General features: G+C 39.8%; 11 protein-coding genes across 11 annotated transcripts; 5 read left to right on the top strand and 6 right to left on the bottom strand.

Moving 5' to 3' along the window:
* Positions 1–96: 96 nt before the first annotated feature.
* On the bottom strand, positions 97–1,244 carry N7478_000388 (RlmE family RNA methyltransferase; the record flags this gene model as incomplete). Its single annotated transcript, XM_056916604.1, has 5 exons — positions 97–291; positions 355–774; positions 837–863; positions 931–981; positions 1,071–1,244. 5 exons carry the CDS (start codon positions 1,242–1,244, stop codon positions 97–99), a joined length of 867 nt encoding a protein of 288 aa, XP_056784484.1.
* A 343-nt stretch (positions 1,245–1,587) lies between these two features.
* N7478_000387 (uncharacterized protein) lies at positions 1,588–3,197 on the bottom strand (the record flags this gene model as incomplete). The annotated part of the gene is made up of 2 exons (XM_056916603.1): positions 1,588–2,826; positions 2,907–3,197. Coding segments are annotated over 2 exons (1,530 nt in total), but the record flags the coding sequence as incomplete, so codon positions are not given.
* Positions 3,198–3,545: 348 nt separating this feature from the next.
* On the top strand, positions 3,546–4,742 carry N7478_000386 (OST3/OST6 family protein; the record flags this gene model as incomplete). Its single annotated transcript, XM_056916602.1, has 4 exons — positions 3,546–3,890; positions 3,966–4,063; positions 4,135–4,490; positions 4,561–4,742. 4 exons carry the CDS (start codon positions 3,546–3,548, stop codon positions 4,740–4,742), a joined length of 981 nt encoding a protein of 326 aa, XP_056784482.1.
* A 728-nt stretch (positions 4,743–5,470) lies between these two features.
* N7478_000385 (oligosaccharide translocation protein RFT1) lies at positions 5,471–7,121 on the top strand (the record flags this gene model as incomplete). Its single annotated transcript, XM_056916601.1, has 2 exons — positions 5,471–6,201; positions 6,269–7,121. 2 exons carry the CDS (start codon positions 5,471–5,473, stop codon positions 7,119–7,121), a joined length of 1,584 nt encoding a protein of 527 aa, XP_056784481.1.
* A 208-nt stretch (positions 7,122–7,329) lies between these two features.
* dbp3 (RNA-dependent ATPase DBP3) lies at positions 7,330–8,877 on the bottom strand (the record flags this gene model as incomplete). The annotated part of the gene is made up of 2 exons (XM_056916600.1): positions 7,330–7,486; positions 7,538–8,877. The coding sequence occupies 2 exons, from the start codon at positions 8,875–8,877 to the stop codon at positions 7,330–7,332; spliced, it is 1,497 nt and encodes a 498-aa protein (XP_056784480.1).
* Positions 8,878–9,479: 602 nt separating this feature from the next.
* Positions 9,480–11,602, bottom strand: N7478_000383 (replication factor A subunit protein RFA1; the record flags this gene model as incomplete). Its single annotated transcript, XM_056916599.1, has 6 exons — positions 9,480–9,573; positions 9,633–10,531; positions 10,598–11,138; positions 11,190–11,283; positions 11,336–11,487; positions 11,559–11,602. 6 exons carry the CDS (start codon positions 11,600–11,602, stop codon positions 9,480–9,482), a joined length of 1,824 nt encoding a protein of 607 aa, XP_056784479.1.
* A 371-nt stretch (positions 11,603–11,973) lies between these two features.
* On the top strand, positions 11,974–14,603 carry N7478_000382 (ubiquitin-specific protease UBP14; the record flags this gene model as incomplete). The annotated part of the gene is made up of 6 exons (XM_056916598.1): positions 11,974–12,001; positions 12,058–12,125; positions 12,197–12,337; positions 12,395–12,668; positions 12,724–14,389; positions 14,459–14,603. 6 exons carry the CDS (start codon positions 11,974–11,976, stop codon positions 14,601–14,603), a joined length of 2,322 nt encoding a protein of 773 aa, XP_056784478.1.
* Positions 14,604–15,301: 698 nt separating this feature from the next.
* On the bottom strand, positions 15,302–15,798 carry N7478_000381 (Intradiol ring-cleavage dioxygenase; the record flags this gene model as incomplete). Its single annotated transcript, XM_056916597.1, has 2 exons — positions 15,302–15,684; positions 15,747–15,798. The coding sequence occupies 2 exons, from the start codon at positions 15,796–15,798 to the stop codon at positions 15,302–15,304; spliced, it is 435 nt and encodes a 144-aa protein (XP_056784477.1).
* A 207-nt stretch (positions 15,799–16,005) lies between these two features.
* Positions 16,006–16,391, bottom strand: N7478_000380 (uncharacterized protein; the record flags this gene model as incomplete). Its single annotated transcript, XM_056916596.1, has 2 exons — positions 16,006–16,140; positions 16,197–16,391. Coding segments are annotated over 2 exons (330 nt in total), but the record flags the coding sequence as incomplete, so codon positions are not given.
* A 1,335-nt stretch (positions 16,392–17,726) lies between these two features.
* On the top strand, positions 17,727–19,273 carry N7478_000379 (uncharacterized protein; the record flags this gene model as incomplete). Its single annotated transcript, XM_056916595.1, has 5 exons — positions 17,727–17,959; positions 18,101–18,391; positions 18,447–18,624; positions 18,684–18,915; positions 19,002–19,273. The coding sequence occupies 5 exons, from the start codon at positions 17,727–17,729 to the stop codon at positions 19,271–19,273; spliced, it is 1,206 nt and encodes a 401-aa protein (XP_056784475.1).
* A 38-nt stretch (positions 19,274–19,311) lies between these two features.
* On the top strand, positions 19,312–19,578 carry N7478_000378 (uncharacterized protein; the record flags this gene model as incomplete). Its single annotated transcript, XM_056916594.1, has 2 exons — positions 19,312–19,439; positions 19,488–19,578. The coding sequence occupies 2 exons, from the start codon at positions 19,312–19,314 to the stop codon at positions 19,576–19,578; spliced, it is 219 nt and encodes a 72-aa protein (XP_056784474.1).
* Between the last annotated feature and the right edge of the window lie 6,783 nt (positions 19,579–26,361).

The raw sequence follows: 26,361 nt of genomic DNA, 5'->3' as shown, positions 1-26,361 counted from the left end.
CGTTATACTAGCACGTTTAACTGGTTCACTGTCTGCGATCCAATCCAACGAAAAACGCTTCTTTAGATTCCTGCTAGTTGATTTAGTCTTTACTTATCAAGGAATAGCGCAAAGCAGGTTGCCACTCACACTTCGAGACGACTCAGGCTTCAGTCGATGAACCTTTTGAAACAGATCCCTGAGTTGCTTCTCAAGCTCTTTATCTTCTGCGCCTTGGTAGAATTTGCAAACGAAATGCCCTCCAGTTTTGAGGGCATCGGAGCTGAAGCGCAAGGCGGCGTGGCAGAGATCCTTGAAATGTTAGCGCTAAAATGCAATATTCGCCTGGAGTAGAGGGGTCTCAATAAGTCATACCATGCTACCCGCGTGGTCCCTGAAATTATTTCCGCTGGTGTTCATCATCCTGTTATAAGGATCACTTAGACTTCGTTTCCAGAAACCAGATGTCTGGAGCCAGGGTTCGGACATGTCACTTAGAACTACATCTACCGTTCTGTGTAGGATCTTTGGATCTGAAATATTATCTGCATCACAAAGCAGTGATGCTGACTCCTGATTTGCTCCCCGGGTAGACTCTAGCGCGCTCCCGCCAGCGTCATGTGTAGAATGCCGTGGCCTGCCTCTTTGGGGATCGCGTAAAAATTCTTGGATATAGGCCTGAATTTCAGGTGCAAGGAAATTGCCTTGGATGGTGGAGACTCCCTTCGGAGGCTGTGCCGGAATAATGTCGACACCTAAAACTCGCCCATTCGGCTGGGTTCGATTGAAAGCCACCTGAAAGCACCATCAGCAAAATATTCATAATCTGGCTGTTCTGATTAACGCCCTCGACTGACCTGCGACCAGGAGCCGGGTGCATATCCCTAGAGAAGTTCTGTAAGAGTTTTCATTTCCCCTCAATATGCAAGAATGAGGAATAATAAACCATACCAAGTCAACAATGGTTTGGCCCCGTTTGAATATATGGTATTTCTCATCGATCTAAAGGTTTAAGTGATGAAAAAGTCAAATCTTATACCTCTAAATAATAATAAAAATCAACAACTTGATCTGTGTAGTCCTCGTAGTACCTGTAAGAGTTTGAAAGCAGCACGACTTTTTAAGCCTTGCACGGCTGCTTCTCGAGTGAATTGGTCTTTATGTTGACGAGCTTGCCAGCGCTTTGATGAAGACAATCGGATTTGACCAATGGCATCAAGACCACTGATGCCTCGCAACGGTCGAAATGATGGACACAGAAACATGACCGGCGGCTATAAGTTGGGCAATCAACAAGGACCGAGGTTGCTCAGTCGAGGCTTCGCGATGGAGAATCCAGTTCTGCCGGCAGAAAATAAAGGAGAGCACGTCCGATTAGCTATTTACGTCCACCGCCAAGGGGCTCTTTGGATTCAAATGTTGATCTATACTACTCTACTATGTATCAATGATATATGGATGTATGTAGCCTCATGTGCTTCCAAGCTGGAAATAACTACATGGATGAATGTATGGATGCTAGTCATAGTAGTCCTAGAGTATATATTCACATTATGTATATCAATGGATTCATTTCATTACGGTATAGATCGCTTGGGTCTCGTCTAATTATCTCCTACGATCTCGTTTCAAGGGCGAGAACCCTCCAAATCCCAAGGCTTTTGGCGGTCGGTCACTGGAAGATGCACCGAGCATTTGTCCAGTTCCCAGTACAGAGGGACGCCCAGCTCCTAGTCCAACTTTGCGCCCTTGCTTTCGACTTTCAAAGATTTCTTCCTCCTCATCTTCAAAGGGATTGCGATCCCGTTGAACCCCGAGCTTACGTTTTCTGGGCTTCGCTTGTCCTTGCTGTGTATGCGCAGAGTCTTGAGGCTCCAGTGATTCTTTAATGGGCACTTTCTCATCAATCCGATTGATAGTTTTCTTTGGCTGGTTTGTTGTTGCTTCCATGACAGCAGAGGTGTCCTTCCGTGGCTGGGCATTCAGCTGTGTTCCCTTGAAAAGGCTTCGTGCTGCAGCTTGATGGTTTGATGGGGAAGAATCCCCATTATGTGTGTTTTGGCTTTTGGGTGGTGAATGACTTCCTGCCACCGCTCGTCTGGCTTCTTTGTTATCCACACCCGAACTGCCTGAACTGTCTGAACTGTCTGAAGAATCCCTGCGTGCACCAGTACGGTTGAGGAATGGCGTGATTGAAAATGCCGATTTGTCGCCAGGCAATGCGGACTGTCTTTTTATCTTTTCTTGCACTCGCACAGCTCCGGGCGTTGCGATCGTAACTCCACCCTGGTGATCTGTGCTGGGTTCACCAGGCTGCGCAGAGACCACCCGAGGCCGTGACTCAAGAACATCAGCGTCCTGGTCTCTAGGATTATTGCGCCTCTGTTGTAGATCATTTTGCGCCGCTTGTAATTTATCTTTTGCCGTCCGTAGCTGCTTTCTCAGGGTCTCAATCTTGTTCTCCAATACTGCTCGCTGCTTTTCCCAGTTTATTTCATGCTGCCGAAGTTCTCGGTCATGTTGTTGCTTCGCTCGTGATTGTCTTGAAAGTTCGGACTGAAGGTCCTCAATTCGAGTTGCCAGCGTATTGGTCTCCGCTGCCTGCTGCAGGTGCTTCGCCCGGGTTCGCTCATGTGCATGCCTTTCATCCTCTAGCTGAACTTCAAGGGAATTTATATGCCGTTCCAGGTCCTGTCTGCCCGGATTCGACGCTTGCTGTAAGGAGCTTTGAGTTTTGATCCGATCTAGCTCAAATTTCATGTTTGATAGATCTCGGGCGAGCTGCATTTTCTCTAAAAGAAGTGAGTTGTAGTTTGTCGAAGTATTATTCATAGCAGATATTTCCCCCTGGATTGAAATATGTCTCATCAGTTTTGTTTTTCTGGGCCATGAAGAAACGAACGGCCGAAGGAGTATCAGTTATGTACCTTTAACCTTTCATTTTCGCTGGACGATGACTGAACATGGCGATCAAGGCGATCGATATCCTGATAAGCGTTTTTCAATTGAGCAAGTGTATCCGAATCGATGCGCGTCATATCAGATAGCTGCGTGTTGGCTTGGTCCAACTGGGAACGTAGGTCTTCGCTCTCAAATTGAAGAAGCAAGTGCTCCATGCGTCTCACTCTATCTTTTTCAAGATCAAGAATACGAGCGGAATCTGCAAGCGCTCTTTCATATTCCCTTTCGAGGCGCACCGTTTTAATAGACATCTCATACTAAAAACGATTAGGTTAGTCAACAGATACACAGACCAAGAATCTTCGCTATTTGATCAGAGAGGGTTCAGCATACATCTAAAAAGGAAGATTCCCCGACTACCTCCATGGCAGTCTATGTTCCCCCGAGTTGGGTAGTCAAAGCTTAGTTTGTTTGGTTGTGATCGCGTCTGGCAAGCAGCAATGGACGCGTGTACTCGTGATTAGCCTGCACAGGCGGGGCCGCCTTACGTAATGGGGCCACCTTTCAATTCGGCGGGAGGAGAGAGCTATGAGAGAGAGCCACATCATACTACATCCTTCTTGAATGATTGCAGAGCTCATTCATCCCCCAGCCCCAATGCCAAAATGAAGCCCTGGTCCACTCTTTTCGTTCTATTCTCTGTCTTCTCCGGGGTTTTCGCGGCGAAGCCCTCGGTTGACAAGTTCCAAAAATACCATGCACTCTCGCGCTCTGGCCCTGTTGATTTGGATAGCGCCTCATTTGGAGAGCTAACTACTGCCCCTCGCGATTACTATGCCGCAGTGATTCTTACAGCTATGGATGCCCGCTATGGGTGTCTGATGTGTCGGGAGTTTGATGCAGAGTGGGATTTGATCTCTCGAAGTTGGAATAAAGGATCCAAGCTTGATGGCTTAAAGGTGGTCTTTGGTACCTTGGATTTTGACCATGGAAAAGCAGTCTTCCAAAAGGTTTGAGCTTGTCCCTCGACATCCAATGCTTCTTTTTATATTGAAATAAAAACTTACCCATTGTCCAAAATATAGTACATGCTTCAAACCGCCCCCGTCATTCTTCTGTTTCCTCCGACCGTCGGGCCCTTTGCGAAGATCGAAGCGGAACCAGAAAGACTTGATTTCACGGGGTAAGTTGAATGAAATTGAAGACTTGTACATTGTTTTGTTGTCGATTTGCTAATGTTGATATCTAATCTAGACCGATGTCTGGCGACCAGCTCTACGCATGGATCACTCGGCACCTACCCGACGGGCCTAAGCCCCCCTTGGTTCGACCTGTGAATTATATGCGCATTGTCTCCGGAATCACTATCCTGATGGGTGCTGTCACTTTGTTTACGGTGCTCTCACCATACGTGCTGCCAATCATTCAAAATCGGAATCTCTGGGCCGCTGTCAGCCTGATTGCCATCCTTTTGTTCACCAGTGGTCAGATGTTTAATCACATTCGGAAAGTTCCATACGTTGCAGGAGATGGTCAAGGGGGCATCAGCTATTTCGCAGGAGGGTTCCAGAACCAATTTGGCATGGAAACTCAGATTGTGGCTGCCATCTGTAAGTGATGCATGGAATACTTCTTGTTCTATCTTAATGTTTCTTGCTCTAACCATAATCTCTGACTCAGACGCCGTCCTTGCCTTTTCGACAATTGCACTGGCAGTGAAGGTCCCCCGAATGGAAGATGTCAAGGGGCAGCAGTTGGCTGTTTTGATCTGGGGAAGCGTCATCTTTGGGACATACAGCCTACTTCTCAGTGTGTTCAAGACCAAGAACGGTGGCTACCCCTTCTTCCTGCCTCCATTTTAGACTTCACTCATCAATTGAGTGGACATTCAAAATGAGCCTCTTGCCCCTTTTACATAGGGAAGGATCCTGGTATATCAATTCCATACGGATCAATTTACCTAGTACATATGAAGCTCGGTCATTCAGAAAATCCGAACTTCCGAATATCTCTGGTACTAAGGCACATTGTCGCCGGCGACACAATATCTCATTGTACCCATTAGTAGATCATCAACCAACAATGCGATGTTTAGACGCCATTTTCTTGCTTTGTTTTGCCACGCTGGTAGCGCTGTAATTGTGGGTTTCTCGTACAGATGGCTCGGCACGCCCTCAAAAGATGAAGCATCTCCAATTTCCTGAATGGGAGAGATGCAAACCGTATAGATGAGCCATCAGGTCTAGACTATAGTCAGCTATAGTCCAAACCACCTATATAGTTCAAGTGTTAATATTTGAGCATTGAAGCACTTGAGGTCTAGTGAGAGTTATGTAATCAGCCCACCCGCAAGATCGATTTGAAGTAGCCACTCCTGCACCTTGTACACAGTACCTGGGCACTCTCTGCGAGTAGCTCTATAAGATACCACGCTTGTAGGTGTCCTTTCTACCGTGTCTCATTAGCACCACGCTCCAGAATTGGCGGAATTCACATTCATTAGGATTTCACTTTTCTTTTCTTGCATCACTAGTGGAACCGCTCCTAGTCTTGAGAGACACGTTTCTCATACCGACACCGCGGATACACAATGCAGGAACCTAACGAAGCCCGAGTGGGCAACATGCTAGCATCTTCTGCCACGGGCACAACATTCCTGATTCTCATTCAAGTGGTTTCTAGGATGTTCACGTTTATTTCCAACCAGCTCATTCTGCGCAGTCTGTCGCCGATGATACTCGGAATCGCTGCTCAGCTGGAACTTTTTCAGGCCTCAATTTTATACTTTTCTCGAGAAAGCATCCGTATGGCCATTCAGAGACAACCACTCATCACTGATGTAACAAAATTGAAGAATGAACTTCGTCGACATGGGCAGTCTGTTGCATCTCAGTCGGTCGTCAATTTCTCTTATTTGAGTGTTTTGCTGGGCATACTTTCGACAATCATTTTCACAGTGGTTTATCAGCATTATGCACCCGAAAAGGCAATACAAACACCCTTTTTTAAGCTCGGCATAGTCCTAACAGGAGTATCTGCGATTCTTGAATTGAGCGTCGAACCGTTTTTTGCAATCGTGCAACAACGAATGTGGTACCAGAAACGAGCCGCTGCTGAGATGCCTGCAGTGTTGATCAAAAGCTTTGTGACATGCTCACTGTTTCTCTATGCGGCCCATAGTAGCCAAAATATGGGAATTCTCCCTTTTGCTCTCGGACATCTGAGCTATTCAATGGCCTTAATCGTCGGCTACTGTTTATCATTGCTTCCGCGAGCGAGCGAGCGACAGTTCTCGTTCCTCCCCACAGTTATTAAAGCCATGTTAGGGAGCCTACCTTACCCCGTGGTGCATTGAACAAAGACTAATTTTTTTCATGGTCTCAATTAGGGATACGACCGAATATCTTCTTGGTCGGTTTTCTCGAAAGCTGACATCGCTCGCCGCAAGTGTTCTTTTCCAATCCCTCGTAAAGCACCTCCTCACCCAAGGAGATTCTATGATGCTCGCCGCTTTGTCTAGCTTAGAGGATCAAGGAATTTATTCGCTAGCGTCAAATTATGGCGGTCTGATTGCACGAGTCGTATTCCAGCCCCTGGAAGAGAGTAGCCGAAACTTATTTTCGACACTTTTAAGCCCAGACGAGAATGGGGGGAAAAACGCAGGTCAAGTGCGCATTGCAAAAAATCATCTGATCGATCTCCTTCGGGCTTACCAATTGCTTTCGGTACTTGCAATCCCACTGGGTCCCATTATGGTGCCTCAAGGACTTCGAATTCTGGGAGGCCGCCAGTGGGCATCGCCCCAAGTCGGGGAACTTCTGTCACTCTATTGTTATTATGTTCCATTCTTAGCCTTCAATGGTATCACTGAGGCTTTTGTGGCGTCTGCTGCAAATTCAAAAGAAATCCAAAGGCAAACCGCCTGGATGGGTGCTTTTTCTGTGTGCTACGCCGTAGCTTCCTATCTATTTTTGGAAGTCTGGTCGATGGGTGCTTATGGATTAGTGATGGCTAATATTGTGAACATGGCGATCCGCACTTTGTGGAGCTTTAATTTTATAAGATCATACCTTGGACAACATGAGAATGGCCTTGGGATCACCGAAATGAGCATTCATCCTATGAGTTACATTTGGGCGGTCCTAGCCATGGGGGCTATTACCACACAGGGACTATCGGGTGCAGACCAGGACACGATCCCTGCTCTCGCATTCAGTTGTGTCTACTCATTACTTATGTAAGTTTTTCCCAGGCCCAAGAAGAAACATAAGAATTGGGGGGAAGAAAATTTGAAGAGAGTATCTAACAATATTCATTTAGACTCTATGTCGAGAGACAATACCTGATGGGGCAAGCGATCAAGCTTCGCAAGATGATATCCTCTCGCAGGAAGAACTCCAAAACCGATTAGCGATCTATCGCTAGTATTTAACAAGAGATTCGAACAAATTAATCATCGAAGGTGATCTTGGTTGCCTTCTTATCCGTATCAACATCCTTGAAGAATGCGCCATAAGCATCGTGCTGCTTCTTTTTGACTGTAGTCCCGAACTTCATCAAATCCTCGGGGACATCTTGGTTGGCAGCTTTCAATACATTGACCAACCTTTTTTCAAAATTAGCATTATCCAGTAAACCTAGGGGGTTTATCACTTACCCTCCTGAAAGAGCTTTATCCTGCTCGGTGAAAAATGTAATAGCGTGGCCGTCAGCTCCCGCTCGACCAGTTCGGCCAATACGGTGCACGTAGTCCTCCACGGTAAGAGGGAAAGTGACGTTAATAACCAATTTCACAGCAGGGATATCCAAACCACGTGCCGCAACGTCTGTTGCAACTAAAACCGTAGCAGCGCCTGTTTTGAAGGCTTCCAGGTTTCGGAATCTATCGGACTGGTTGAGATCACCATGAATTCCGGCGACTCTGAACCCCTTAGTTTTGATGAGCCTTTCCACCCGCATTGCTTCTTTTTTGTATAAGCAAAAAACTAAGACCTTTTCGGGGTTTGAGGATCCTCTCTGAGAACGGCTCAGCAATTGAATCAGGCGGTTCTCTTTATCACGCCCATCAAGCACCTCGACAACCTGCTTGATTCTGGTGTTTGCCCTGGGGTCTGCAGAAGGATCTCCACCAATGGTGACTGTCACAGCGGAACTCATAAAGCCAGCAGCCAAATCCCGAACTGACTTCGGCCAAGTGGCCGTGAACATGACCGTCTGTCTTCTCGAGACCGGCATAGGCTCAATAATATCCTTGATATCTTGCTCGAACCCCTTGTCCAACATCCGATCGGCCTCGTCCAAGACGAGATATTTCACCTTGCTGAGATTGACAGATCCGTCATTCTGAAGATCTTTCAACCGACCGGGAGTAGCAACAACTATCCCAGCCGTTCGGAGTGCCGCACGTTGCTCGTCCTTTCCAACACCTCCAAAGATACATGTCACCCCGACACTTGAGACGTCAGAAAATTTCATGAACTGGTCATGAATTTGCATGGCAAGCTCTCGGGTAGGAGAAATAATGACTGCAGAGGGATGATAAGGTTTTCTAGTTTTCTTCGATTCGATAATCTTTTTGAGGCAGGGCAATCCAAAAGCCAAGGTTTTTCCGCTACCGGTCTCTGCGATACCGACCACATCACGGCCGGAAAAGAGCAATGGCCAAGTGACGGCTTGAATTGAAGTTGGAGCGGGGAATGATTTTAATGGTGAGTAGAGTTTGTCGTCACCGGTAGGCAGGTAATCGAAAGAAAGGATGGGGCGGAGACTAGAGCCATCGGCCGAGGTATCAGTGACCTTGATGATGTTGTCCTGAAGAAATTGATCAATCTGAGACTGCGGAAGCGCAATAAGAGCGGCGGCTTGGGTATAGGTCGACTTGTCGGAATCAGATTCTCCCTTTCCATCTGTAGACTTCTTCTCCTTGGAAGGCTTGTCCGCCTTGGACTTTTTCGTTGGCCGGAGCTCTGTCGGCTCGGCGTGGCTGCGTTTCCCCATATCGAGGTTGAAGAATCGATTTGACTTGAGCTTATGGTTTCTAGGGAGCTAGGTATGTATGCCTATCTTTTTCTGAAGGGGGAAAAAAAAGGCTCGACGGTAGAAGCAAGACTGACCAAGAATTCTACGACGTGAAGGAGACCCAGAAAAAAAAAAAAAAAAAAAAAAAAAACTCCCGTACTGCACATGTTCACCGCCTTCGGAGTTCCTGAGTTTTCCCACTACTGCTCACCGCCAAAGTCACCGCCAGAGGTCTCCACTCAATGGACCTCCAGGCTCCACCGGGGCTCTGCACTGTAATGTAGTACATTATGTATCAACTCATCTCCAATCTGAATTGGCTGGGAAATTCGGCACTGTTATCTACCTACTGGATGTACTTACGGAACTCCATTTTAATACGACAATTGAATATCAATCATGGTGAACGTGTATCAAGTTTTCTTTCTAAAAGATACTGGAATATGAAGAGAAAAAGACGCACAAGCAGGGTAGAGAAAGTCATAATCATAGAGCCTAGGATCCTAGTTGAACAGGACCCACCAGAGTTAACATCAAAGACAGAAGAACAAATATCAGATAGGCACTAGCATCTCGTCTATTTAATTGAGATTGTAAGAACTGATGATTTTAGCCAAGCGAGAAGCCTCTTCAGAATAGTTGATGGCTTTGGCAGATGAGACCTGGTACCGTACCCTGTAGGAAATTGTCAGTCAAAATTGATATGGAGTAAATGAACAAGAAAATCTACTAACCGTTGCTGTTCACCAAAGGTATCGAGTTTGGCTCTGCATCGGAAATCCCAGGTTTGACAATTGGCTTCTTGAAATACTTCGCCAAACGCGGTGGGATCATCCTCGCGGAGTTGCATTAGATTATCGGCCGTTGTCCCCATAAGCAGACGACCCGTATCATCAAAGCAGCTGAGCCAAAGTTGACCGGTGTGGTCGCTCACACTCACAGGCATGATATAGCGATACTCTGGCTTGGGGTGGGACTTGTCACATTTTTCACAGCGCCATTGACCTTCATCCATCATAGTCACCTTTTTATTACATCCCTCGGAAAGACAGGCAGGATAGCACCAAGTAGCATCCTGTCTAATGTAAACCACAGTACCCTTCATGGAAAAGAAGTCTACTTGATCCGACATGCCCAGTTGTTCCTCGCGAACCTGTGCAACAGTCTTAAACTGGTCAGGCTTCATGCTGGAGTTGGTTGCATTTGAGACTGATGCATGAGAGTTGAAAACTTCGGTCCGACCTTGCGCATCGTACCAGCCCTTGAGCCGGTAAGCTTCCCCAATATCAGGGTCCACAGCCATCGTGCCAGAGCTCAACAGACTCAAGCTTCGCCCTCCAAAATCTGAGACCTTTACTCCCTTAAAAGCAACTACAGATTCGGGGGGCACGTTGAAATTGACGGCAGTCGCTCCCCAGATGGTTAAGCGAACCGAGAAACCGGAGTTATCAACCAGGCCGAGTTCTCTTTTGTCATAGGGTTTTTGAGTACCCTTCGACACAATCTGAGATGTCTCGCCAACGTCCTTAAGAATACCAATGACGTCTGTTGTTGTATCCTTCTCCACGGACTGAAGATCCCCGATGGTAGTAAAGTTGAAGCGGATTTGAGGTACATCATTCTGGTCCTCTGCCTATTTTGAAAAAAAAAATCGTGGTCAGCGCTTAGTCTCGACGGTTGGGGAGAGTAGCTTTCATACTTTCTCAACTAGAGTGTCACGTTCAAAGGTCAGCTCATAATCATTGCTGAGATTGCTGAATTGTTTCTTGGCAATTTGGACGCGGCAGGGACTTGAAATGTAATAGACACTGCCTTCTTGGAAAATATCATACAGCATTTCGCATTGCTCTGTGAATCCAGTTGCACGAATTTCGCCACTATCGTCCAACAGGTTCACACTGAAAAGCTTGCCCTCGCCATTCTTGTTGTGCCAGGTCTTGATAGGAGATTTGCTAGTGCAGCGAGCTTTGATAGTCCACTTGTTCGAGTATGGAGAGATAGCCTCAATTGGGTAAATCGTAGCATGGGCAGATGCAGAGGTCCCCCGTATAGCTGGGGCCTGGGTAGGTTGTTGTGGTGGGCCGCCTTGTAATTTGGAGCCGTAAAATCCATTGCTAGAGATGGTGGTCGGTAGGGTCTTCTCCTCTTCTTCACCCTTAGCTTCTAAAGGTTTGGGCTCGCCAATTTTCTCTGCTTCACCCAGATCTGCCAGGACCTCGAGATCCAAAACAATCAAAATCCTGAACTCTCGTCAGCAAGAAGTCAGTCCACTATGTCCATGTCCCACTCACTTTTTGCCCTTGACTGAGTTTGCTTGGAAGTTTTTAAGTCGGACAAAACAGCCCTTCCGTAAGGAACCATCGGTCACCACGTGATTTGCTTCTGCTGTTTGGGTCAGCATGATAGAGGGCAACCAGTAGTGTCCAGCAGAACGTACGGGTGGCAAGCATGGTCTGAACATAGTTGGCAATATCGCTGAAAACAGCTCGGTATCGTTCTTGATTGTTTGGTTGGGGCGGTAGAGGTTTGACCTGAACGCATTGGACGATGGGCTCTCGAACTTCACCTTTTGTGTCATCGAAAATGGCACTAAACCCCAAGATATTAGCTGCTGCTTCGTTTGTACACAAAATGACAAAAACCCTCGGCCGGAAACTTACCTGAGAGCCCCGACAGTGACATGAGAAGCAGCATCTGAAGCCATATTTGCTGCTTCTTTTCGAATGTCGATCTCGAAACAGAATCTTGCAAAGGAGTGATAGAACTGGAAATCAGGTGAGATGAAGAGTGTGTGGGCATCCCGCGACGCGTAGGAACGCGTTAAGTGCTCAGGTGACTTTTTGGTAGGCGGAGAGCATATAGAGCCTCAGGCCTCTCACCCCACGTCTGTGGATTAGATAATGAGATGCCCCACGTCTCAAGAGCTCCTTCTGCCTTGCTTGTCCCGCATTTCTTTCTGGTATTTGCTCGATCAGCTCTTTCTGCTCTTTTTCATGAGTGTCTGCTTTTAATCTAACATACTTCCTCCCCGCTATTCCAAAAACAAAAACGCATATCTCTCCCAAATTCAAAAGGATGGCCTGCGTGCATTCGAGTGCTGCAGGTTAGCTTGAGCCTTGATACCTACAGGGTTGAGAAACAATGAGCTAATCAGAACAGACCTCCAACCACCGGGATCTTCTCAAGCTGTTTACAGAGAAGACTGTACACAATGCTTTGACTCGATTGTATGTACCCTGCTGCTTCCCTGCTCTTAGTCCTTGTATGGTGATTAATTGGAGTACTTTCACTTTTCCAGGATCACGAGCTAGGCCTGAATGTATGCCTCCATTGTTTCAATGGTGGCTGCGCCGGGGAAAATGACCACGCTCTCCTTCATTATCAACGTTTTGGGCATTCTTTGGCCTTGAACATTCGCCGAACACCCAAGCAAGTTCAGGTAAGCGCTATCTCTGGCCAGAAATGGCATTAAGCTTCTTCCTCACAATATATATAGAGAGATGAACCCCCGCCAAAAATCTCGAAACTTGCCATCGCCGCCGAGACAGAGGAGGATCGATACGATATTGCGACATCGGTGGTATGCTACCCATGCCAACAAAGCAATGTGGACGAAACAAGTGGGAACCTGCCTGCTGTCATCAACGGGATCATGACTGCAATGACTTTTTCTAAAAGGGAAGAGGTCAAAGCCTGGGAGCAAGAGTTCATCCCTTGTGAACACACAATATCTCTTGTTCAACAACAGACCGAAGATTCCCAATCCAAAGGTACTTGCCTCGGAGAAACCTAGGTTATGAGCAATAAACTAATCGGATATCAAAGATTCTAGTCAATGTTCCTCTTGCAACTTGAAGGAGAATTTATGGATTTGTTTAGAATGTGGGAACATAGGATGCGGCCGTAGCCAGTTTGGTGGTACCCAAGGGAATTCTCATGCTCTTGCCCATGCTGACGCGTCGTCGCATCCTGTAGCTGTCAAATTGGGATCTATCACAGCTGAAGGCTCCGCAGATATCTATTGTTATTCATGCAATGAAGAAAGGACGGATCCTGAACTTGCCAATCACCTCGCACATTGGGGTATCTTTTTGGCTGGGCGCGAGAAGACCGAGAAAAGCTTAATGGAAATGCAAGTCGAACACAATCTTCAATGGGAGTTTTCTATGACCACCGAGGACGGCCGTGAGTTAAGTCCAGTATTCGGGCCTGGATTCACGGGCCTCGCAAATCTAGGGAACAGCTGCTACTTGTCTAGTATCATGCAATCCATCTTCTCTGTGGCGGGATTTCAAAATCGGTATTATCGTCCCCTTGAAGAGCCACCGTTGTGTCAAGTACCGGCCCAGGATCTTGAGACCCAATTGAGAAAACTGGCGGATGGTTTATTATCTGGTCGTTATTCGCGGCCTGATTCACGACTAGCAGCCGGCCCAGATTCGCCAGAGGTTGCACACCAAAAGGGCCTAGCCCCAGCCATGTTCAAATATCTCATTGGTCAGGGTCACGAGGAGTTCTCTACCATGAGACAACAGGATGCATTCGAATTCCTCCTCCACCTTTTCAAAACCGTGAGTCTCACAAAGCACCAGAATGGCGAGGTCAATCCTGTCCAAGATTTTCGGTTTGAGGTAGAGCAACGGCTCCAGTGCTTGAGCTGTAAAAAGGTGCGTTACAAGGTAGACGAGCAAGATAATATCTCGCTTGCTGTGCCTGCGCGTCGCATACCGGGGGAAGAGAACCGATTTGAGCCTGTCACTTTATCAGAGTGTCTGGACATATTTACTGCTGAAGAGGTCGTTGAGCTCACTTGCCCTGCTTGTAACAGCTCTGATGGATTCTCGAAAAGAACTTCCTTCAAGACATTGCCACGGGAATTGGCCATTAATGCTCGCCGCTTTGAGCTTGTCAACTGGGTCCCAACAAAACTAGACATCCCATTGATTGTCGATGATGGGGCAGTAGACCTGGGTCATTACTTGGCTAGTGAATGTAGCGCAGATGAGGAGCTATTATCCGAGATCGACGAGCCAGTCAGCTTCCAGCCTGATGCCGCCGCCATGGAACAACTTTCAAGTATGGGCTTCCCGGCTGTAAGATGTGAGAAGGCCCTTCACGCAACGGGAAACTCTGACACGGAAGCTGCGATGAACTGGCTCTTTGCTCACATGGAAGACCCTGACATCGACGAGCCACTGGCTCTGGGTAAGTCGACACAGGGGTCTGGGGCTAGTGCGCATGACGAGGCGAAGATTGCACAGCTAGGTGAAATGGGTATCGAGGTAGCCAGGGCTCAGCGAGCCTTGTCTGCTACCGATGGCGATGTCAATCGAGCTTTAGATTGGGTTTTCAGCCATCCCGACGAGGAAGCTCTGCAAGAGGACAGCAATGATGAACAATTAACAGGTGCGCCTCACGGATGCAGCGACTTGCCAGCCAGGTATCATTTACGGTCCATTGTATGTCACAAAGGCACATCGGTCCATGCAGGGTAAGTAACCCCTTTATTCCCCCAAAGCATATTTTTTTTATATTATTATCATCCCGCTGACCAATATAGGCATTATGTGGCTGTTATTCGCAAGGCATTGGCAGACAAGACTGATCCATCTTGGGTTATGTTCAATGATGAGAAGGTCGTCAAATTCGAGGAGCTCGATCAGATGAAGCAAAGTGCCTACATGTACTTTTTTACCCGGCTATAAAGTTAAAATATCCATGATTCCTGGTCTGTTGCCTGGTTTGACGTTTTCTAATATGGAATTTCCTGATATAGCTATTGACGGGGGGCGGTATTGATTATTTCTACTTCTTGAACTTCAGGGCTGTGACCGTAGTGGAAGTAGCAGTATGTAGTAGTAGAATTCATTAATCTGCTATAGGTAATCAGTATTATCTATACTAGGACTGTTATTAGGCTAGCTGTAACCAAAGAAGAAAGAAGAAGAAAGAGCAGTAGCACTAAACTTGGTATTAGCTGACAACCTAGCCGTGCCGGAGGACATTAATCCGGGGTGCTAGCCATATATCAACTTTTCTCTTAGAGAATTGGCTTTGAAACCTTCAAATGACGCAGCAGAATCGCTTCCTCTCTCGCCCTTGGTCGTGCGACAACCCGATAGAGACAACCGGATAGACTATTACTCAATGCACAGAAGGTAAAAGCTATATTAAAGTTCTATGTCTAAGTTATTTCCAATTCAAGAATAGATGCCATGGAGGCCATATAACGACCATAACAGTCGCCCTCAAATGCGACATGATTCAAATGAACCTTGAAGAAAATTCAGTCTATAGTCTATCCCATCAGAAGAAAATTGGATGCTGCCAAGGTCTCACAGCAGCTCCAAGGTCGACGTCCAATGTTGCTCATATTAAACTTGACAGTAGACGAAGGCACTCACTAGTCGCCAACATAGTTGTCACCGCGTTCAATGGCGGTGGTGTTAATACCAAGGGTGACGTAACCAATCATGCCCTTGGTGATATCATGACCATCAACAGGAATGACGTTGATGATTGGACTGAAACCGCCAGCAGTGTCGTAAGGAAAGACACTATCCTCAGCGTTGGTGGTACGGTTTATCTGGGTGTGCGAAGCATATGGCTCCAGAGCCATGATCTTCTTCTCAAGCGCCTCGTCGAAGTAGAGCTGACCTATGCTGACCACATTACCAGTAGTGATAGTGCCATTCTTGCGCATGGTCCAGTCGGTGTGCACTTGGACGTGGATGTGAATAGAACGCTGAATGTAGAAGCTTAAAATTGATTGTCTATCAGATTTTACTGAGGAAGGGGGAGGGGAGGGGGGGGGGGGGGTGCGATGTAATAGTAGGTACTAAACTTACCTGGGAAAATGGTCTTCATCTCCATGAGGCCGTTGGAATCAGTAGGCCACATACCACGTAAAAAGGTGGAGTTGTCGGTGTGCAGGTCTGTAATACCAATCTAGTAGTCCGACTTGTCGATGTCGAGCTCCTCAAGAAGCTCCAAGAATGGAGTGTTGGGCGACAGACCATTGAAGCTAGAGTAAGAGCCCCATCACATGTCAATCAAGATATTCTCCAGAGGCTCACAGGTGGCCATTTTAAGGACGCCGATATCCAACTAAAGAGGAAAACCAATCCGGTCCTCAGTCATGTCCTGATGGAGGATTTGAGAAGGAGGGAACACGTAAGAACCCTGGGTGACCTCTGGAGTCAAGACACAAGTGTCATTCTGAATAGTCTCAAAATATGGGGCCTCAGTATGGATGGATTAAGTTGTGTTGTGGCTATGCTAGCGGCGGTCGAGGTTACACTTAACACGATGCCCATGATATCTCGAAACATGATCACGGCATGAAGGCCCATCCCGGCGCGATGAGTAATCTCACGGCGGTTTAGATGGTGTCCGCCAGGGTGACCGAGCACGGATATACCGAGGGCTAGAATGGGAAGAGCAACAGAAAAGCGCCTCTTGACTTCTATATCGAATGCAATGAAAAGGCAGAACTGAAGAAGATAGAAACCTTGAGGAAAGAAGGCATTTTTGAGCAGGAGAACCTCAGTTTTTATGGCAAGCAAATTTCTATGTGGCTCAAGTTTTAGCAGAAGGCAATGTGAGACTTTATCTCCTAACCCATCGGAACCAAACTGATGATTTCTCAACTTGACAAACCTTGATGGTTGCCTTTGAGCGTGGATAGACACCGGGGTCCATCTGGACGGACCGGGCCCCTCCTTTGCTTGGAAATAAGTGAGATTTAGTCCCATTAGCCTATCAATGGAGCGGCTTTTCGAATGTTTGATCCGAGGGACGAAGCCAAGACCGACAATAACAGACTATCTACGCCCCTACATCTTCTTTAGAAAATGTTACAACGCAGACATACGTATCGCTTATTCTACTTGGAAGCTCTGAGAAATCCTTTTCATACAGTAACGTGCTTTTTTGGATATGTAACTTGGCACTTGAGCAGCTCCAGATATGATGATAGTAAGAACATGTGTATACACTTGAGCACTCCGCACAGAAAAAAGGACTAGTCTTCTACCATTCATTATTATTTCCCCTCAGCTCTGAAAGCCCTGCCCCTGATCTTGCTCTTGATTTTAACAGTTCTAGTATTCTCAGGTCGTGGTGGTGGGGAAAGTCTACTATTATATCTTGTCTTCTTTCTTTCCCCGGGATCTAGCAAGTTGATGTTTTTTCCACGGAAGCGATTTTCCCCCGGAACACAGTGAAGATCATTTCCTTCGCTGTCAAGAGGTAAATAAAATTCTAGGGTTTGGCTTAAGTCGGCGGAATAGCTAACATCATAAAGTGAAGATATTTCAGAGCAGCCGTCATATATTGTTGGTAATCAATTAAAGCTTGCATGCATTCAAAAAAATCACCTTAACATTCCTGGACAGACATATATGTAAGGTCTAGCTTGAATTCTCATGTCCTATAGTACGCGTCATTCTTCTATCCATTTATTTCCAAGATAAAGGTGGTCATAGACCTAAGTGAACAGATAGATCGAAAACGGGAAAATATGCCTCTTGATGCAAAATAATCGTAAAGAATGAGAGTCTCAGAGAGAATGTGCTTTGATTCAAACTAAACGCTACAAGTATCTTCAATATTCTAGATCACCCCCGGGAACTTGAAAGAGACCAAAATTATGGGCCCCAGTACTTTGATCTATATTCCGGGGACAGGGCCTCAACATTTGATTACAATCACGAAATCACCGACTTCTAACTTATACATTCCCGTCTACTGTGGTTTTGTTGGAATTAACACTGACTTCAATTTTAACTTGAACATAAATCATTCAACCTCCATCCCAGCATAATCAAATGATTGAATCAAGATACCAGGTGGATATTCCGTATATGGATATGACATCTTTCGTATTCAGCACAGGAACGCCTTCGTCCCACGAATCACCCCAGTATTTCGATGCCGATGTTCCTTCGAAGTGCTTTACTATGGCACAGGCCAAGGTCTGGGTCAAGCAATTTGCAAAAGGTCTTCAAGATATTGGGCTTGATCCAAACGGCAAAGTTCTACTATTCTCAGAAAATCGCTTGTACTTCCCCGTTCTCCTATAGGGCGTTTTGGCTTCACGCTGTATTTTCAACGCAGCATCCTCCGGTGCTTCATTGAGAGATAAAATGATTCTTCCAAGTTCGATGACTAATATTTTTTGTTGTATACGCTGACAATTTAGCGTATTAGAGCTGCACTATCAAATTAAAGATTCCGAAGCAAATATTTTGTTAGTAGGTCAAAAGCAAGTCTCCGTCGCTTTAGAAGCCGCAAGACAGGCCGGTATCGACCACAAAAATGTGTATCTGTTCTGTGACCCCAAGGAAGAGGTACCAGCGGAAATATCATCGCGGATTGCACCTTGGACAAGTATCTGGAGACCGTCTGAAGAGGTTCAATCGTGGTCCTGGAACGAAATAGATACTCGTGAAGATGCCGAAGGAACAACTGCTATTACAAACTATTCGAGCGGGTGAGCGAAATGGAATTGGGATCAGTGAAATTGAGAGATGCTAAAATTTATTAAGAAAAACTGGTCTCCCCAAGGCAGTTGAGATATCGCACTATAACATAGTCGCAAATTGCACTCAACTTCTCTACAAGCGTCCCATAGACCCGAACACCCAGAAGAGCATTGAGCGCAAGAAGAGGCTTGCTATCTCTGGAGAGAGATGGCTGGCACCTCTGCCGATGTATCATGCATATGTAAGACATTAACCTTTTCCTATAGATCAAATTTGCCAAATGGGCTAATCGTGTTACAGGGTCAAGCATATTATTGTGTCAACGCAGCTATCCTTCAAGCCAAGGTCTTCATCACGAAGTCTTTTTCCGTGCAGAAGTACTTAATGTACATGGACATCTACCGAGTCACTTTCATGGCGACAGTTCCGGCCATTATGGCAACTATATCAAAACAACCGAATCCTTCAATTCACAATTTGCGAGCCATTGAAACGGTCCTTAGTGGATCAGCACCCTTGAGTCCCGATCTTGGTCGCATCGTTAAAAGCTATATTTCCGGCCCAGCGTATCAGTTAAGCAAGGATGGGGGATGACCGAAACAACATGCTCTATAACAGGGTTTGCTCCGGATGATGAAGACGATGGATCCATTGGATGGTTAAATCCTAATCGCGCAGCAAGAATCGATCGTCAAGACGATCGAGATTTTGGTGGCTCTGCACCTCAAGGTGCCACTGTGGGGGAGATATGGGTGGCTGGACCGAACATTATGAAAGGGTACTACAAGAAGCTGAAGGAGACAGGGGAAGCCATTGTCGTCGTTGGCTGCGAACGGGTGACATTGGATATATCGACTATCGGGGATGCATATACATCGTGGATCGATTGAAGGTTGGCATTTTCAAGTTTTCGGTCGTTGTTCCGCGAATGCTAATCATAAACAAACATTGGGACTTGATCAATGTAAAAAGTCTCCAAGTTGCCCCTGCAGAGCTCGAGCAGTATCTTTTGACTCACCACGACGTGGCTGATGCTGCAGTCGTTGGCGCTAAAATGTAAGTGTGATATTTTATCAGATGGACGAGCACAGTCTTCTAACCAAGTGCGAATACATTCGGGGGGAGAATACCCGCGAGCATTCATAGTACAAGAGAAAAAGCTTGTTACAAAGTACAAGATCATGGAAATAACTAAGTCACACTTTGCATCCCATAAGTGGCTTATCGGTGGGGTGTACTTTCTTGATTCGATCCCACGAACAGGAAGTGGGAAAGTCATTCGCCGGGAGCTGCCTGAAATTGGACAGGAGCCTCATTCACCTCTTAGACGATTATAATAAGACAAGTAGCTGTAATACTAGAATATAGTGATATAAAATACCGAGGAGAAGCTATCTAAGGAGAGGCTATTCGAAATTATATATCTAGGATAGTGTGAAGGGCTAAAGTAGAATTTATATATAATTAAGCTAGGCTATGAACTGTGTATAAAAAGCTTAAAGAGAGAATTACTAAGTAGGTATTCTATATATTAGGTTATTATAGTTATATATACTATATAACCTTATATTAAGTACTAATCCGTAATAGTATTTCCTCTTTAGGGTAGTCCTTCTTATATATATTATAGTTATATTTAGTTATCTTTAGGCCTATAATAGGGTTAAAATAGGGTTGAATTATCTTTAAAGATATTTAATACAAAGTAATCTTAAATATTATTAAGACTTTATTAGATCTATTCTATCTAATTTATCTATTTTATTAGAGTTTTATTAAAGTATTCTTAATTAATTTTCTTATATTTTATATTTATTATCTCTTCTACTTTATACTTAAGTTTTTTATTAACTAATATTAGTAGGAGATATAAATTATCTATAATCTATAATAGAAATAGATCTGAAATAACTAGTCTAACTAGCTTTATATAAAATACTAGATAGATATTAGTAGATATTTCTAATTAAATTATATAAAATATAGAAATATTTAAAACTTAATATTAGATATATAACTAATCTAATTTCTTTAATTATTATTATATATCTATATTCTATAAATTTAATTATATCTAGTTATCTTTTTTATAGACTAGTATAGCCTATTATTATTTATTTAATTATTCTTTTTATAGAGCTTATATAAAAGTAATTATAGCTTAGGCTTAATTAGTAGTTTCTTATAGTTAATTTATAAATATTTTATCTATAATTCCTAATTATATATAGGTTTTATAGGATTCCTCTATCTTTTTTATTTTAATAGGATTAATATAATAATTATATATAAAGAAGAAGAGGGATAGTCCTATTATATTAGTATTATAATTATTAATTACTATAGTAATAATAAGAAATAATATATCCTAATTATTTTATATATAGATTATAAATATATATAAGATCTATTTAGTATTTAGTTTATATACTTTATAATACTATTAGATTATAGATAGAAAGTAATTAATAGTTAATATTAAATTAATAGCTTTTTATATATTATTTACTAGAATATACCTATAAATTAAGACCTATAGTTATTTATAATTATTTATAATAGTCTATAGTATATATAAAAATAGATAGAGAATATATTTATTACTCTTTCAATAGGTGTCTTTACTATATTTATAAGAATTATATTTTTTATAAGCTAATCTATAACTACTATTGAGATCTTAGGGTGCGAACAGGCATATATTGCTAAGTTAGGGGAAACGATAGTTAATATATATACACCAATAAACAAACATAGTAAATTGATATATCTGATCACATACGATCAGATAACTATAGATAGATGGCAATAGATATAGACGTGGATATTACTATATATAAATGAACGTAACAGATTGTAACATATAAAATATATAGGGAGAATTAGGTAAATTTATCTTATCCTCCCCTACTTAACCAAGATCGCCTCGATCTTGAGTGTTCGTATAGAGCGACGATATATAAAATACCTATGGTGTGATCATGCATATAGAGGATCACAAATATTTACGATTCGCCTTTTCGAGGGCGAATCAGCTCAATAGTAGCCTGTTGGTTATTTTCCGGATAGTTTTAACAATAATATAGTAAATAGTATAGAGGGAAAGATTGTAATAACGGTTTGTATGGGGTTTTCCGAATAGCATTATGATTACTACTTCCGGCATTATAAACACTTATATTGGCCTAAGGCCTCTTATTTAGTTTCATAGAGCTTCCTGTTTATAGGGGTCTATATAAAGTATTAACCCCCCCTTTAGTTTAATAATTAGCATTACCTCATCATTATGTCGCCTTCTTTCAGCGGTATAATTCTACTTATATTCAAAAAAAGCTCACTAACACCACCTTTCAGCTTGTTTGCTATCCTTCTTGTATATTATTGTTTTTCACGCTCTCTTCTTTCGTATAATTCTCTTCTTATACTTCTCTTCTTGTATATCTTATAATATCTCTTCTTTTTTAATAAATATAACTCTAGATTCTTATAGTGTTACTTAAACTAAATATAAGCTAATATCTTATTTCTTATAGAAATGTCGGATATTCTACCCCCTAATATAGATATAATTATACCCTAGAACTTTAGTATTAGATCTTAATTTATAAAAGTTATTATATATAGTAAAGGTATTAATATATTTAGTAATACCTTCTTTCTTAACTTCTAATCTGCTTCCGATCTTATACTTATTGCTATACTAGTTATATATAATATAGATTAGTATAATATTAATAATATTAAAGTTAATTTAAAAGGGTAAAGATATATATATATTATCTAATAAATCAGAATAGCTATCTCTTTATCCTATATATATTATTTAATAGATTATAGGCTTTTTCTTTTATATATAGTTATAGTTCTTAATAATAGAGATATTATATTTAATAACTCTTATACTTTATATATATATAGAAATACTATAAGTAGATACTCTTTCTATTAGAATCCTTCTAAGAATCTTATTTATTTTATATAGGATACTTATCTAATCTTTTATTATTATATCTCTTACTATCTAATTAAAGATCTAGCTATAGAAGAGGATAATTATAATATAGAGAAAGCTTCTTCTCTTATAATTATATTATAAAAATATTATATTACTCCCTCTATATCTTCTTCTAAGAAGACTATATCTTCTATTTTTAAGAAACTATATATAACTATTCCTACTTTAGTAACTCTAGAGACTTTAGTTTATATTAAGTTAGTCCTTTCTCCTATAAGAAAGACCTAGAAGATCTAATCTTCTTTTCTTATAGCTTTCTTTTTCTCTCCTAGTCTAAAAGGATCTATCTATACTATTAATATTAAGTATCCTAGTGGTCTAGTTTATCTAATAGATTAGTATTTTTCTCTATTAGATAAGTATAATATCTACTATTACTTTAAAACTAGTAAGTTTAAGCTAATATTAGTAATATATAATTAGCTATCTTTAATAAAGTCTTATTTAGCCTATAATTATATATAAATTAAGATAGTTCTAAAAAAGAATAATATTATTAAATATAATAAAAGTAAAACTAAGTTAGAGAAGAATCCTTTTATACTTAATATAGTTAAGACTATATCTTAAATAGTTATTTTATTTATAAAGAAAAATAATTATTATAAGAGGAAGTTAGCTCTTAAAGAAGAACTTAGAGAGTTTATAAATATTATTTATAAAGAGTCTAACTCTTTTATTTATAACGATTCTAAACTTTCTACTTATAATACTTCTAATAATAAACTTTTATTTAGTATTTTATCTAAATCTTCTATAACTTCTTTAAGAAAGGCTATTATTAAATAATCTACTTATTATAGTTAGTCTTATAAAGATATCTCTATATAATTTATATTACTTTATACTATCTTATAATATTTTATAATATTCCTAGAGATAATTTTTAGTATTTTCTATTTATAATTTGATTATGTTTTTCTTCTATATTCTTAGCTAGTATTTAATAAGTCTTATATATCTAATATAAATCTCTATTTTATTCTCCTTTCTCTTTTTATAGACTTTATAACTTAGTTTTTAGGATTATAATAGTAAAGGGACTATCTTTTATTAATATCCTTTTATATATTATTGTAGTATATAGAATACTTCTTCCTAGAAGAATATCTCCTTCTATATCTATATCTACATTTTTAGAGATATACTTAACTTTATCTATATCTTTATTTTTAGAGATATATTTAGCTCTATTATTATTACTTAAGTCTAAACTTAACTCTTCCTATAACTCTTTAAGATCCTTCTATTTTAGATCTTCTTATATATATTAGTATTTTACTATATATCTATATACTTTCTTAATAATATATTCTATAATTATATCCTCCCCTACTAAACTTTATTATATACTATTATAGTAGAACTCTTCCTACTCTTTATAAATAAAAGTTAATAGGTTAGAGTAAGTTAATAATAAAGTATTATTTTTTAGGATCTTCTAAACCTTTTTAGATCTTTTTAATTTTATATTAACTTATAATATTATAGTTTAAATAGCTTATAATATTTATAATAACTTTAGGTTATTTATTTTTACTTCTAGGAGTCTTAATCTATTTATAAGATTTTAGAGTATATAACTAAATAGCTTTACTAAAGTATATATTCTAAGAGTATAGATTATTAAAATATAATATAGTTTGAACTATTTACTTTTAAATTTCTTCCTACTTTTATTATATATTAATACCTAGTTATTCTTCTAGAAGCTAGTTTTTATAACTTTACTATTATAGATATAACCCTTCTTAATTATATAATTTAGTAATAATTTATTTATCTTTATTTATATATTATTTAAGTTCTATAGTATATCTAATCTTTCTATAAAAGATTATATTACTATTGTATTATTATTATTACTAGGTATTTATAGTTATTTACTATATACTAAATAAAATAGGCTAAACCCTATTATACTATATTTATATATATATATAGTAAAAATAGTCTATATTAAATAAAGTTCCTATAACTTTATTAATTTATTTATTAAATATTTTATTAGTATTTAGCCTAATAATCTATTAAAGTTTTCTATCTTTCTATTTATATATAGATAGTATAGAGTAATTATTTAATATTAGGTACTAAGAAGCTAGATATAGTATCTTACTACCCTAGCTAATAGATTTTGGCTATTATTAGTAATCATTTCTCTTAGTATACTATAATTTATAAAGATCTAATTATATATAAATTAACCTAAAGCTTCCTCTATAGCTTCTAGAATAGCTTATATAATAACCTAGCTAGTAGTATAATTAATTATAGTAATAATCTAATAATTACTATTAGATATATAAAGAAGATATCTAATTAGATTAATACCCTACTATTTAAATAGATAGATATTAGTCTCTACTATATATTAAGTTATTTCTTATTCTAATCCTTTTTAAGGGTTCTAACTAACTTAGTATTTAAGATATAATCTTATAATATCTTCTATATCTCTTTTTATATTAGGTTATTATACTTATAGATAAATAACTCTATTTAGATCTAGATATCCTAAATAACTAAACTTCTTATAGAGATATAGTAATAGTTCTTTATAAAAAAGAGGTTTTAAATAAAATATATAAACCTTATTTTTATAGATAAAGATTAACTAACAATAAGTTATATTTATAGACTTTATTAGTAATTTTATATTATAGTATAATAAGTTTAGAGTGAACTTTTCTATAGTTTTTATAAGCTTCTTATTAATAGGAAGTATTCCTAAATCTAAATATTTTTCTATAGTTACTAACTAATCTTTTTCTAGGACTTTTATAACTATTTATTCTATTATAGTTAAGATTATAGTAAGAGTAATATCCTAAATTAGAGGAAATAATATATTTATAGGGCCTTTATTAATAAAGTCTAGCCTTCTACTAATAGTATTAGGAATAATTATCTCTTTATCTTTTTAATACTAAATCTTTAGATTATATTCTTAATACTCTATAATCTAGTAAATAAGCTACTTATTATAGATTAATAATATTTATAAATATTATAAACCCTAGTAATTAGTTATAATAGTTATTTTTATACTGTTTTCTAGATAATAATCCTATAGATATAAGGCCTTTTTAATAGCCAATAACTCCTTTTATATATAGAGTAATTTAATTCTACACTAGAAAGCTTATAACTATTAAAGATTATAGGATAGAGTTTTCTATTCTTATTTATTTAGTTTAGAACTATTCTAATAGCCTATTTAGATATATTAATCTTAATTATAAATAGTTTTATTAGATTAGATTAGATTAATATAGAAGTAATAGTAATAAGATACTTTAGTTATCTAAAAGCCCTTTTATATATTACTAACCACAAAATTAGATAAAGCTTATCTTTTTAGAGCTATTTGTTAGGCTTCTTTAACAATTTATATAGAGGTATATAGATTCTAGTAAAATCCTTAATAAACTATTAGTACTATATTATAAATCCTAAGAATTACTAGACTTTATATATATTTATAGACCTTAGTTATAATATAATTATATTAATCTTTATTAGTATTACTAAGACTTATTCTTCTCTAATATAGAACCTATAAAACTTAATATATTTAATAATAATCTTATATTTTCCTAGTATAGTATATAGCTAATATTCTCTTAATATAGTTAATACTTTTTTAAGATACTTATAGTATTCTTCTATAATTTTTAAGAAGATAAGAATATTATCTAAATAAACTATAATAAATTAGCTAAGAAATAGTCTTAAAATATTATTTATAATAGACTAAAAATTAATAGGTATATTATATAGTCTAAATAATATTATAATCTACTTATATTTTCCCTATATTATATTAAAAATAATCTTTTTGATTAACTATACTCTTATTTAAACCTACTAGTATCTAGATATTAAATCTATCTTAAATATAATCTTAGTAATACTTATATAATTAAATAGATCTTAAATTTATAGTAGTAGATAACTATT

This window comes from Penicillium angulare (genome assembly GCF_028827245.1).
Source record: "Penicillium angulare strain IBT 27051 chromosome Unknown utg000001l_segment0_segment0, whole genome shotgun sequence".
NCBI classification, from domain to species: domain Eukaryota; kingdom Fungi; phylum Ascomycota; class Eurotiomycetes; order Eurotiales; family Aspergillaceae; genus Penicillium; species Penicillium angulare.
The sequence above is the reverse complement of the archived record's forward strand: the minus strand, read 5'-3'. Positions and strand labels throughout refer to the sequence as shown.